Source organism: Equus caballus, chromosome 5 (assembly GCF_041296265.1).
Source record: "Equus caballus isolate H_3958 breed thoroughbred chromosome 5, TB-T2T, whole genome shotgun sequence".
NCBI lineage: Eukaryota > Metazoa > Chordata > Mammalia > Perissodactyla > Equidae > Equus > Equus caballus.
The window spans coordinates 82,350,967-82,365,665 of NC_091688.1; the positions used below are offsets into that span (position 1 = coordinate 82,350,967).

Here is a 14,699-nt window from a genome sequence, read left to right on the forward strand (position 1 = left end):
TGTATATCTATATATACATCCTTATCTCAAGTACTTGCTTCATGTACTTTTTTTTTTCATTACAGTGAAAACTTCTTGGAGGAATCATGCAGTATGTGTTTGTGCCCTCCATAACCCACAATATATTGCTATTCAAATTGTTTGCACAATCGATATTTGTAAATGGCTGGAAAGACTGCATTTTGGGGATTTACATGAGTATTAAAGGCACAGTTATAGTGGAGATGAAGATAGGGCAGTAACATTTTTTCATGAAGCATTTTGACAATCTCTTAGAGTTCTCTCAAATTCTCTTAGGATCTCTCTCTACACATACACACACACAGGCACACATACATACACACATACAAATAAATAAAGAAAATAACTTTAAGTGAAAAGACCTCAGTGTATACTTAAGACTTCATATACCCCATTTCAACGGCTATTACATTATTTCTGAATTTTAGTAGATGGTCTGACTTAGATTTGCTGGCCTAAGTCACTTTCTAAAAAGTACTTTTATTATCATTTATGCTAATTTGTAGCTCATAAAATAAAACAAGCTATGTATTTATCTATCTCTACCATGTCCCAATTTCCAAGAAAGCTTTGGCTTGATGAACCAAGTGATGATATAGCAGAAGGTTTCTGATTCCATGTCCTTCCGATTTCAGACAGGCCCTAGATCATAGTATGGTGACTCTGAAGCTCAGAGGTGCTTCCTTATACCTCTGTCTGATTAGAGTACCAGACAGAAAAGGAATGAATTGCCGAGGTAGACTGTGGGTGAACTCACAATCTCTATCACGGTTTGTGTGTGCGTGTGTGTAAGAGTCAAAGACATTAAAAAGATTTTGCTTAAATATAAGAAACTAGGATATTAAAAGAGGCTGCGGTGTTAAATGTTTCCATAGAGTTACTATGTGAACAACTTTGGGAATTTAAATATCTACCATTGGAATTAAAACTGATCAGTGAATAAGCAAGCAGGATAGCTATTTTAAACCAAATTCTCTAGTTAGCCAACTCCTATTTCCTGTGCTCTTGAAGCATTTTAGTATTTCAAGGACGGAAAATCTGTAGATAATCTCCAGGTCAATTTCTGGCCAGCAGTTTTAGTTCTGCTGGCCCATCCTGGCAGTCTCAGGGTTACCTCCAGAATCCACTCTTTCCTTCTGCCACAGTCACAGAGGTTAGCTCCCTACAGTTAGGTAGGGCCATGTGACTAAGTTTTTGCCAGTGGACTGGAGGCAGAAGCGATGTGAGCAAGTTCTGGGTCGTTTGGTTAGAACAAAATTGCTTGCCCTCTACTTCTCTTCCTCCCAGAGGCTGGAAGGCAGATGTAGTGGTGACCCAAATTCAATCAAGCACATAAGGACAACCCCCTGAAGAGGAGGAGAGTAACAGTGTGGAAGGAACCTAGGTCTCTGAATGATAGTGTAGAGCAAAGTGGCTCCAAGAGCCTGGGTGCCTCCACTGCAGGCTCTTGTGTATGACAGAAATAATCTTATTCAAACTATTTGAGTTTCTTTGTTTTAGAAGCTTAGCATCTACTCTAACTAATTCACCTACCAAATGTTTTACTAGACAATCTAAGAAGTGGAAAAATAGTTTGGGTTTTGCTTCCTTTATGATTCCTTCTAATCATTTGGGGGAGGTGTTTCATTCCTATCAACTAAAAGACACAACCTAAAGATGGCCAGTAGCAAGGAAGATGTGGAGAAAAACCCCCAAAGCTATAATAAATAATTAGTGAACGTATATGAGTGTGCCAGATCTTAGCATAGAACAGAAATTCCCTCATTTCTCTATGAATATTTGATGAATACAGTAAACCAAGTATTTCCTAGAGAGAGACAACCAAATCCAGACAACTCAACACCATCTTTACTGCGTACAACCTGATGAACCGATCCACTGAGATCTTAGGGTGAGGTGCTGCCATGACTCCGGCAGTAACATCAGCACTCGGGCTTCTCTACTCACATCACAGAAGACTGTCACTCAAAGGCCTGGTCACCAAGACTGTCCTGCTTACTTGCTAACTTCTATTAGCCTTTTCCTAAATATTTTGGTCACATTTCAAAATAGAATTTTCTATAAATAAATATTTTTCTCTTGTAAAACAAACAAATGAAATAAAAACACTCCAGATTCTCTTCCTCTCCCACAAAACCCAGCTACCAGTACACCACAGAAATAAAAAGTTTTGATCAGCTTTTTCACTTAAAAACCATCTATGCTAAGAAAGAGCAATTCTTTGTGAACTAGATACAAATGTTTTTAAAAGCATGAAATATAAAAATACTCTTTAGACCAGTTAGATTATTAGTTTAGACATCTAACTCCTAAAACTGAAGGTTAAAAAATTAAACAAAATTTGACACTTGATAGTGATGGCAATTACATTTACATTCAAAATCTTACTGCAAATGATCTTGCTTCATATTTTATACAGAAAACTGAAGCAAAGAGTGAGCGCCCTCGATTTCCTGCTCAGATAACAGCTCATCTGTGTGCGTAGCCCCCACTGCCACCCTTGTCTCTAAAGACGTATTTCCGTCTATCTTTGAATACCATTCTCACCCCTCTAACAGTCTAAGACTCTGCTCCATCAATTTCTCTCCAGTTTCTTCTATCACCACCCCTTGCTCTCTTCAGATATATCAATATGCCCAAGTGTCTGTCATCTTAAACATTTCCTGATTTTTTTTGTTCCTTTCAAAGTCAAACTTCTATCTCAAGAGTAGTCCTTCCTCTCGGTCTTAATTTCATCTCTCAGTTACTCCCAAGCCCTTTGGATTAAAACTCCTTTCTCTGACATCCCTAATGATCTCCCCATTGACAAATCTAAGGGACAGTGTTCAATCCTCAATTCACTAACCTCTTTGCAATTGAAGTTATTTTCCCATCCATTTCAAGGACTCACCAGGTTTGTCTTCTGACTCTCTGACCTCAGTCTCCTTGGCACGCTCCTCTTTCTCTGCCTGCTCCTTAACTGCTGGCATTCGCCATAGCAACATACTTGCACCCCTTTTTCTTCTTTTTCATTCAGTTCTGTTTTCATACACTACATGTCTTTCAAGTGCAATTTCTTTCAATCCCCTGTTTCAACTCCCACCTAATGTTGATGACTCCCAAATCTAAGATTTAGTTTAGACTTATTGCTTGGGGTACAAATATAATTTTTAGTGGATATCTCTACCTGCTTAGACACAACTAAAAATAATGTCCAATTTGAACTCCTCATCTCTTTCTTCAACTCCATTACAACTGATTCTTCCTTCTGTTTTGTCTTTTTTGATGAAAGGAACCACCTATGGTCCAATCAGAAACCTGGGAAGAAGACAAGTCAAGGCTAACTCTGGGTTGTGCACCTTTTACTGAGATAGAGAAAACTGGTCTAACAAAACGTTACCTAACCTTTAAATATGTCAACTGCAAAGCTATTATGTTATATTGCTTTCCTGCGGTAGTTTTTATATATAAAATACTTTCTAAGCAAACAATAAGTTGTCAAATGCCTTTGTAAGACAGAATAGTAAAATTCATGTTCCATAAGCAAACGAGGTCAGAGGATTGTAAATTGTTGAGGACTATGGAGGCAACATTTTGTAAGCCAATGGTAAGATCAGTAGTACTAAGTATGTATTTCCTCTAACTCCATTACTATCTTTTATAACTTAATACATATTTTTAGGTAGAATATTCTACCTAATATTGGGGGTGGGAAGTGTGATCTCTGGGGCCAGAGAGTACTTCCTTAACAACATAAACTGATTCTCCTCTAGATTGTTATTCAGAACACATAACTACTTACTCTTTCCATAAGTATAACCCCCTTGGTGTTCTGCTAATAAAACAACAATTAACAAAAAATGTCTAATAATTTATAGGGAAGTACAAAGCTGAAGTCATATAGAATATTACATATTTACAAACTGTGAGTGATGAGAATTATAGGTGCAGTTAATATTATTTGGAAGCCATAAGAAGGCCTATGCTGAAAGGCTGAGAGACAAACTATGGCTATTCAAACTTGGGTATTTGGTAGATATTTTCTCAAAGTGAACAAAGTGTGCCTGTCACTTGAAAGAAAACAACTGACAGTGTTAGCAGCCCAGTGATTCTCAACTGGAGCTGTTTGACCCTCAGGTGACATCTGGCAATGTTTGGAGACATCTTTGGTCCTCACAACTAGGGGGTGTGGAGGGGATGCTACTAGGTAGAGGCCAGAGATGCTGGTAAACATCCTACAACTATAGGCAGCCCCCTACAACAAGGAATTATCTGGCCTGCAACAACAATAGTATTAAAGTTGAGAAATCCTGTGATAAAAGTTAAGCTTTCAAGCAAAAAAATAAAATTTTGTAAAACTTGATCTGCCACCATAAGCTTGACAGTTTCCCAATATTTAAAGACTTTTCTGATAAAATCAGTGGTGATATCAATGAATGTGAAATTTTGACATTACATAATGAAATGTGTCAACATTTGGAAGATCCACATAACTCTGTGAACTAACATATTCCAAATGACCAATGCAGGATGTTATGAAATTATGCTTGGTTAAAAAATCCATTCAAAGTGTAAAATATATCAACATGTTAATGTAGCAGACCACAAAAAGCTCACTGCTATGGTTTCAGATTCTATACTGCAACAACTTTAAGAAACTACAGTTTGTCAAGTTTTAGTGTAGTATTAAAGAAGAATATTCACGATTATCTGAAAAGGCTATTAAAATCCTCCCTTTTCCAATTACATATCTGTGTAAAGCTGGATTTTCTTTATATACTTCAACAAAAAGAACATATTGAACAGACTAATTTAGCAGCTGATATGAAAATCCAGCTGCCTATATTAAATTAGATATTTTAAAAGCTTGCAAAAATGTAAAATGCCACTTTTTTTTGGAAAATGGTTACCTCCATAAAAAATGTTATTTACATTACCATATGATGGGTTTCCTGTTATTTTTAAATTAATTAATATTTTAAAAATTTCTCAGTGGATTGGTACATTTACTGATTGGTAAATATCAGTAGATATAACCCACATAAACAAAAACTCTTAGGAGTTCCCAACAATTTGTAAGACTTAAAAGGAGTTCTGAGGGGCCAGCCGGGTGGCATAGTGGTTGAGTTCAGTGCACTCTGCTTCAGTGGCCCAGGTTCGTGGGTTTGGATCCCAGGCGTGGATTTACACCACTCATTAAGCCATGCTGTGGCGGCATCCCACATACAAAATAAAGGAAGACTGGTACGGATGTTAGCTCAGAGCTACTGTTCCTCATCCCCCAAAAAAGGAGTTCTGAGACTAAAACCCTTGAGAACTACTGATTTAAAGTTTTTCAATGCTGACCTCTGGATTATTCACTATCTCTATTTTCCAGGTACTGGGCAAAGATTAAATCAAGTAAAATTCTAGAAAGCTACCATAGGTGTACATATGCCTGAAATGTGTCTGAAATTATTGTTTGACAGTGTAACCAGAAAGCAGTTCAGTACTACAGTTTAAAACGTAATAGTTGCCATGAGTGCCAAGCTGTTATCTAATATGTTTCAAAGTATCACTTGAGGTGCAAATAATATACAATTTCATGGAAATGAAGCCATTGCAAGGTATTTCCTACAACATCATAGCCAGCTTTTAATCCCCATTATCTTCAAATACCCTGCCATTTTCAAAAATGTTACATGCCATGCAGTCTTATCAACTTTACAGATCATTAATGAAAATTCATGCCAGTTAAAGGTATTAAGGAGTTTTGCAATAAAACAGCATCATTTAACTCTTTAAGTCCCAGAATGTTACCAACATTTGTGTCATGAAAAACAAGTCAAATTATTAAAAATGTGTATGTTTCAAGACTGAAAAGGTCCATTTTGTCTATCACAAAACAAAGTAATTTTTCACTTTAATAAAGCATTTATAAGATGGCCCTGTCTTCATGAGAATTAAGGTAATACAACAGTATTTTACTGATGCTGCTAATATTACATCTAAATAAACAAGTGTATTCATATGTATTTTATAATGACACAAAAAACCAAAAACAAACCAAGCCCTATCATCATCAGGGGTGAAGAATGGTTAAATCTCTAGACTTAAGGGCATATCTACCTAAAACTTTCAAATGTGAAAGGGAAATGATGTTAAAATATCTGCCTGGATTTTTTTGTGAATTCTGAATATGCAACTTCGGAACACCTCTCACATGAAAGTGTTGAGGAGCATGTTGCATTCCCTCCCTCCTTTTTCAAGGGAAGAGAGGGATGACAGCTGCGAGCTCCGGGATTAGAGCACTTGGGTTTAAATTCCAGCTCTATTGTTTATGGGTAGTGTAACACTGGGCAAGGTCCTCAACCTTCTGTGCCTCAGTTTCCTTATCTGTAAAATGGAGACAAGGGCAGCAACTACCCCAGAGAATTGTCCTACAGGCTACCTGAAAAAATACATATACATAACTTAAAACAACGCTTGAAACACAATAACCACTCAATAAATGTGAGCTATTATTGTTGTTTTATTATTATTATTACCTAATTCCCCAAATGACATAGGATAGAACCACAAAACTATGGTATCCAGGGCTGACAGTGACAAATGGTGGATGTAGAAACCTACATGACTGCAAATCTTTTCCTCACCAACATTAACATTCTTTTGGTCAAAAGAGAAAGATGGGTACTAACATTTACTGAGTAAGACCTAAGTGTAAATGTTAGGGCTAAAATAAAAAAAAAAGTTTCTTAAATAAGCATTGAAATGAATTTAGAAATAACTATCCATTAATTCTAAAGTACTATGTCACAAAAGAGTTACTAGATTTAATAAAATTTTGCAGAATCTCCAAAATAACATAAGTATATACATTTTTAGAAGATTAAATAATGCTAAGAGATTGATGGACATGAAAAAAAAGGTCTGGTCAGTTATCAGTGTTTAGATCAGTACCTTCTGCCTAAAGCTTTGAGACAAAGGAAACACACAGCAATTTCTAGAAAATAAAAAAGTAAAAGAAAACAAAAAACCATTGCCTCCTCATGTGACATAGAGGGCACATATAACTTAGAAAAAAAATTAATTGTTGGATGTTAATTGTTACATATTAAGCATCGAGCATCACTTCTGTGCAACATCTGAGGTTTAAAAGGTGCAGAATTCACTCATTCCACCATTTGTTCAGCACATGCAGATGAACTAGGCACGGTGCTAAACAATGAAACAAAGATCAATGAAATGCAGCCCCTGCTTCAGGAAGTGCACAACCTTTTGGAGAAGACATATATGTAAACAAATAACTCAAATACATAAGATAAATGCTTAACAAATAGAGAGTTGAATGGCTCGCTCTGGGAGCCTTGAAAGGGCTGCCTGGCACAACACAGGAGGCTTTCTGGAAGAGGTAACATTTGAGCTGGATCTTAAAGGTGGACAAAGAGTTTTCCAGAGTGAAGCAGAGACGTTCTAAGTACAGGGAACAACACGTGTGCAGAAAGTATAAAGCAATAATAAGTTTGGAGCACAATGACATTTCACGTGGCTGAAGCACCGGGCACCTGAGGGAAAATGAGGCTGGAGAGGTGGGTCTCAGGTTATGTCAGATTGTGTCTCCTATGCCGTGGGCAATCCTGAGAGCAATAAGGTCCCAGCAAAGGTGTTCCACTAGAAAAGTGACAAATCAGTTGGGTTTCTCAGAAAAACAACTCTGGTGCTCCTCAGAGGACATACTTAAATAGAAGACAACCCAAACCTGAAGCTACTAAGTAAGAGCTCTGTAGAGCCATTATTCTCTCCTTGCCTGAAAAACATAACTGCTTTAGCAAAACAGTTTCTCTAAACTGATGGCTGCAAATCAATATAAACTACATCACAAGACCAGGAGAACCAAAGTACATAAACACATACATCCTATTAGTGAATAATTATAATGGCCTCATAGAAAATTGTTAATAGGACTATACAGTAAAAGAAATATTCAGCCCTGGAACAAAAGTAAAATATTTTTGAAAATGACAAAAAATTATGTACACTCTAAAATATCAACCATAGAGTAGTTGTACGTTTGCTTCTTTATACTTTTGGGTTCTTTTCAAAATTTCCACAATAAGCGGGTAGTACATTTATAATCAGTAATAAATTTTAAAAGCACACAGTTCATTACATTTCATAAACAACTGTCTTTATAAAAATCTTGAAACTATTACCTTTTTGTCTCCTTGTTTTCGTCTTCTTAACCCTGGTCTATAATCATCTCCGAATCTCAGAAAGTAATAATAAGAAACGAGCCTCTCAATAGGATCCCTTATGACATTAATGTAAATTGGCTTCTTCTTCACACCAAATCTGAAACAGAACAAAATTTAAAAGGTGACATCGACAATTTCATTCTGTTTAGGGGTGTCCTAAAATTATAAGTTTGTGGTATTGATTCTATATGTAAAGAAGAACATGAATTAATTTAAACAAAATAGAATACATGGAGATTAGGAGATGTTTTATGATTATTTATGTTATAATAAAGTAAACAAGAAATAAGAATTTAAAAATTATGGCCTAAGATAAAGGAGAGAATGGAAAATTGAATAAAAAATAATTTTAAATTTTACTGGGAAGAATTACGTAAAACATTTTAATTTTCTGTAGCAATGATTTCTCATTTCTGGCCCAACAAACTAGATAAACATGATCAACGCGGACAGTGTAAGTACATACAAGTGCGACCATTTGAGTCTGCTTTCTACTATTGCTGATTTTAAAGATAAGATATAAGTGAGAGACATCAAGTTTTCAGCATTACTTCCCTAGGGAACGACAGAGTTGAAGGCTTTTACTTTATCACCCTTGCAGACCCTAGACTGTCCAGTTGGCTCCCTGTTCTTATATCCTCACTTGCCCCAGACTTGAAGCCTTAGTGTTGTCTTGACTCTGCCCTTTCCTTTATTCTTCATTTAGGACAGTTACCAAGACCTTTTGATTTTTTCTTTTGTAGTCTTTCCCACGGATTTGGCCTGTCTTCATCACCCCCTTTCTCTTCACCATTGCCCTCTTCCTGGGCCTTTTGCTTAGATTACTGCAATAACCTAGTCGATTTTCTTGCATCCAGTCTAATCTATCTTCCATACCAATTCTCAACCGATATTCCTAAAACACCACTTGTTAGATCACTCTTCTGAGGAACTGAAATAACTCTACTGTTTATGTTGACATCAAACCCAAACTCCTTTGCCTGGTTGTTAATGTCTGCCTGGCTACGTCTTAGGTACCACATTATTGATCTACCTATTTTCAACCCTCCTCAAACAAGATACCATCTATTATAGGTAGGCTCCCCTCTTCTACCTTCCTCAAAGTATTATACTTATTCCTATTTCTCCTTATATATCTTTGCTCATTCTGTCTTCCTTAAGTAGAATGCCATTCTCATCTTTCTATTGTTTCTTCCTATTACATTAATTCATCCAAAAAATACTTTTTTGTGTATCCAATATATGCAGGCACTATTCTAATACTAGGAATATAGCAGTGAAAAAAGAAAAAAGACTCAATTCCTTGTCCTTCTGGAGCTAACGTTCTACTTGGGGGAGACAGAATATAAACAACTAAGAAACTATGTCAGGCGGTAAAAAGTACAAAGGAGAAAAAGGATGCAGTGAAAGTGAATAGGAAGTGCCAGGAGAAGTGGGGAGAGTACAATTCAAAGCAGGCTTTTTCAGAAAGGCATCACTAGCCCTATGTGATGAGAAGGAAGCCATGTAGGTATCTGGGGGAAAGTGTCCCAGGAAGGTGAGACTTACAAGTATGAAAGCCCAGAAGCAGCTAAGCGTCAGGTGTTTTTGAGAAATAGCAAGGAGATTAATCCGGCTGCAGTAGAATCAGGAAGGGGATAATAACAGAGAAGGAGAGTAGAGAGATGGGGGTGGGGTGGAGGAAGTGCAGACGTGTGGGCCTTGTCGACATTATAAGCATCAGGAGGGAGGCCTGCCTGAGGCAGCAGAGCAGCATCATGACATGGGATCCAATGCACAGCATGGTGGCTGTAGTTAACACTGTACTGGGTACTTGAAAGCTGCTCTGAGAGTAGAATTTAAACGTTCTCACCATAACAACAGCAACAACGACAAAATGCTAATTATGTGACGTGAAGGATGTGTTAACTAACCTCATTGTGGTAAACATTTGACTATATATGTGTATCAAATCATCACATTGTATACCTTAAACTTATGCAATATTGTATGTCGATTATATGTCAGTAAAGCTGGGGGGAAGAAAAGCCATAGGCTGCTGCCATGGAATAAACTGTAGAGGGGCAATAACAAAATACATGGGGGGAGGGGGGCGGCACCAGCCCTGCGGCCAAGTGGTTATGTTTGCGCGCTCCACTTTGGCGGCCCGGGATTTTGCCAGTTGGAATGCTGGGCACGGACACGGCACCACTCATCAAGCCATGCTGAGGCAGCATCCCACACAGCACAACTAGAAGGACTGTGGTCGTGGACTCCACCCTTAAGTGGCCAGCTGGCCATTCATCTGAGCTGTTCCTCAAGAGGGCTCAGGTGGATTAGAAAAACCCATCTTCGTCCAGGAAAATAAACTATCACTGATGTGTTAGAACATGATCTTCCTAGGAAGACAAGAGCATATTTGCTAGGAATCGCTGATGTTATTTGAGGATCAAAAGGGAAAAAATATAATCTGAGCAGCAGGTTGGTAAGAAGGGATTTTAGGATCCTTATTCTCGCCATGTCAGTGTATGTGGTTTGACAAGGCAAGGAACACAAACTAGGCTCACTGCTTTAGAGCCACACTCTATAGCTTGGATTGATGACTGAACATCAAGAAGGGTTAACAGAACAAGTGCATACTCAGAACATTTGAGAAGAACCTGTCAACTGGCTACATGAAGCCTAAATGGAAGATGATGAAGCTGAAAGAGGGCTGACTAGCCTCTGGGAAGCACCATGCTTTGAGATTTCTGCTTCATACTAGATTTAACAACTCCAGTTATGCAGCAGTCTCACTGTGGATATTGATATCTTATATATATTTATACTGGTCTCTCTTAGTCCTAAGGGTTCATAGAAACTTTCAAATCCTTCTAGCGCCAAGTTCTCATTATCTTGTTTCAAAAACAGTGAGTGACCTGTTGGTATTTGTTGGTTCCACTGGTAATAATGTTGTGAATAAATGATCTTTAAAGTAATTATTTATCTCTTAAAAAGAGCATTCAGGGGCTGGCCCCGTGGAGTAGTGCTTAAGTTTGGCGCGCTCTGCTTTGGCAGCCTGGGTTCGTGGGTTCGGATCCTGGGCATGGACCTACACCACTAGTCAGACATGCTGTGGCAGGGACCCACATACAAAATAGAAGAGGACTGGCACAGACGTCAGCTCAGGTTAATCTTCCTCAAGCAAAAAACACAAAAAAAGAGGAAGATTGGCAACAGATGTTAGCTCAGGGTGAATCTTCCTCAACAAAAAGAAGGGCATTAATCTACTACTCATCTATTAGCATGGCCCAAATAAAAAAAAAATCTACCACCACCAAATAATGGCGAGGATGCACAGCAACTGCAACTCTCATACACTGTTGGTGAGACTGCAAAATAATACAGCCACTATGGAAAACAGTTTGGCAGTGTCTTATAGAGTTACCATAAAATCCAGCAATCCCACCTCTGGGTTTTACCCAAAAGAAACAAAGACATATGTCCCCACAAAACCTATATACAAATGTTTTGGAAGCTTTACTCATAATCAACAAAAGCTGGAAACAACCCAAGTATCCAGAAACTAGTGAAGGATAGAAATTATGGTGTATCCACACCATGGAATACTACTCAGTAAGGAACTAACTATTGATACATGCATCAAATTGATGAACGTCAAAAGCATTATGCTAAGTGAAAGAAGCCAGACTCAAAAGTCCTGGTGACTGATTAGACATACGTGGTGAAGACGAAGATTGAACACAATGACTCTAACTTCTTGCTCCCATGTCTTGAAAAATGAAAATGGGTAAAGTTCCCAAAGGAGAATAATGTAGACAAAGGCAGTGTTGAGCAAAGCCTTATTAAGAGTTGGGAATAAGAAGGGTGAGCACAGATTCAGACAGGGAGGAAAAAAAAACACCAGTAAGACAACATGGTAACCTAGAGAAGACGGAATTTTACGTAACACTGCTCTGTGTGAGACACAGAACGATGTGCTTCACACACATCATGTTTAATCCTCACAACCACCCACGAAGTAGTTGCTTTAATTCTTCTCATTTTACAAATGGGAAAACTGAAGATCTGGAGTAAGGTGCCTGAGACCGCAGAGCTGGCGAGGAACTGGGGGGTTCAAATGCAGCTCTGTCTGACTTGAGAGATTGCTCCTTAGCCACCTGCAGGATCGGTGCTGTAGGAAGAGCTAGCAGTACAAGGTCAATGAAAAGGCAACTCTCACCTATTGCCTGCAATGATTAAAGTAAGTTTTAACATATTTCCACGGTGTTGTGACAAACTTGTTGCAAGTTGTAGAAATGGTGCAAACTTCAACTGGTTCAGCAGAGAAGTACGAGACGAAAGGGACAATCTCACATGAATCTATATACTAAGAAACTCTCTTTAAGCCAAAAATATTGTCACTTTGTTTCAGACCTAGTGAAGCATTCAGGTATTTGTTTCTTGTCCTGACATATCTGATTCTTTACTGATTCACCTCAATTGTTCTGAAAAAGACAACAGGGGTGATATGGAGACACCAAAAGGACAGCGATGAAAACCCAGGCTATTCCTGGGGACAACCACAAAGGCACCCAGGCATCAGAAATGATTTCCAAATATCTCTAAGACAGCTGCTGACACGTGACCCTTAGGGTAGCCAGATCATAAAACATCTCAGCAGAGTCTGATCGAAACCAGAATCGAAACAGTTTTCTTTTAGGTACACATTATTCATTATAAAGGAAAGTGTTCTTGAAAAAGGATTTTGAAAGAGATGCTGTAATGTTTTTCTTTGGTAAAATTTGAAGAAAATCAAAGTGGGGATAATTGATGCTGCTGGTAAGTGAGTAGCTTGAATTTTAAAGGCAGGGTAATCTGTAACATTTTCACTATTTACAATGAACCATCATGAACTGATAATTGTAGGAAAAAACGGGGTTTCAATGAACTCACCGAGGACAAGAACTACAACTTATTCAACTTTATCATTTAAAAATTGTGTTGTTGTCCACCAATTAAAAAGAAAACAAAACAGTAATTGAACACTGAAGGGAAAAATGGAGGGAAGAAGTAGGAAATGTGCTAAAAAAATCAAGAATAGGATTAAGACAAAAAGGAGTAAGACAGGATAGAAATGAAAATATGTAACAAAAAGATATTTTTGTTATTATTCTAAAGTTCTGAAGAAAACCAGATAAATATAACCAAAACACAGCTTGAGTAGACATAGGCTTACAGATAGAATGCATGCTTCTTAGTGATCAGTCTAAACTAGAAAGAAATTTTCATTTTTTATTTCTCTATCTCACTTCCTGGATTTCCACTCTTTTTAGTGTCTCTGCTAAGGCAATTGAAAAGCTATGTGATTAAATATTTCTTTCACCAAATTCAACCATTTTCTTCTAAAGGCAAGTATTTTTTTCTCGAGGAAGGTTAGCCCTGAGCTAACATCCACCACCAATCCTCCTTTTTTGGCTGAGGAAGACTGGCCCTGAGCTAACATCTGTGTCCATCTTCCTCTACTCTATATGTGGGATGCCTGCCACAGCATGGCTTGACAAGCAGTGTTAGGTCCACACCTGGATCTGGACCAGCAAACCCTGGGCCGCAGAAGTGGAGCGCATGAACTTAACCGCTGTGCCACTGGGCTGGCCCCCTGAAGGCCAGTATTTTAATGGACTCCACAAAGTACTATACCAGTCAAGAACATGTTTTGAAGAATAAAGTACTTTAAAAATTGGTAAGGTGATGTTTCTTTCCTCTTCCTTACTCATTCATGGTTAGTATGGCTGTCAAACCAAAAATTATTTTAAAAGACACTAATTACATCTACAATAGTTCTTGACTATCTACATGAAAATACATTTCCTCTAGTTGATTTTTTTAGGTATTTGTTTAAAATCCTGTAAAAGTCTATTAAAAATTTTCTCAATACTTTTCACTTCCAATAACATGAGACTGATATGAAAATATTCAAACCCTTAAACGTTCATGTTAGTATTTAATAAGTGAGATTAATCTTTTCAAGAAGTATTATACTTTTTCAACTGCAAGAACCCCTAGCATATACCAGAGCTTCATTCTAAGTACAAGACTTTTGCCAAAAGCAAAAGTACTCAATATATTATTTTAATAATGAAAACCCAAAGTATCAGAAACCAAGCTATGTGTGGAAAAAATAAATCATCTAGGCAAAAGGGTAACAAACATTCAATTGAAGGATAATGCAGCCCTGAGGGAAAATATGCATATGAATGAAGTTTATGAAATTGGTTCATTACCTCTGCAAAGAAAAAATAATTAGTTTATTTTAAAGCTGCCCATAAAATGTTTTCAATATTGCAGTATGAATTATTTATAGAAAATGTACATCTAACTTTAAAGCTACCATTTTACTGAAAGATCTTGAGTATTGCAGGAGGAACCAGAAATGAGAATATATTATTTTATGCAAGTAATATTTGGGAAAATCCTTTTCAATTAGAAGCTTTTCAAGAAACT

At 37.5% G+C, this 14,699-nt stretch overlaps 1 protein-coding gene across 7 annotated transcripts in view; it reads right to left on the reverse strand.

The window, feature by feature from the left end:
• HS2ST1 (heparan sulfate 2-O-sulfotransferase 1) overlaps positions 1-14,699 on the reverse strand; it is a 168,816-nt gene that overhangs the window by 10,403 nt on the left and 143,714 nt on the right. For all 7 annotated transcript variants that reach the window (XM_070267352.1, XM_001494558.6, XM_005610449.4 and 4 more), the window contains exon 4: positions 8,196-8,334. In XM_070267352.1, the coding sequence (XP_070123453.1) occupies positions 8,196-8,334 (139 nt within the window). The remainder of the gene's footprint in view (positions 1-8,195; positions 8,335-14,699) is intronic.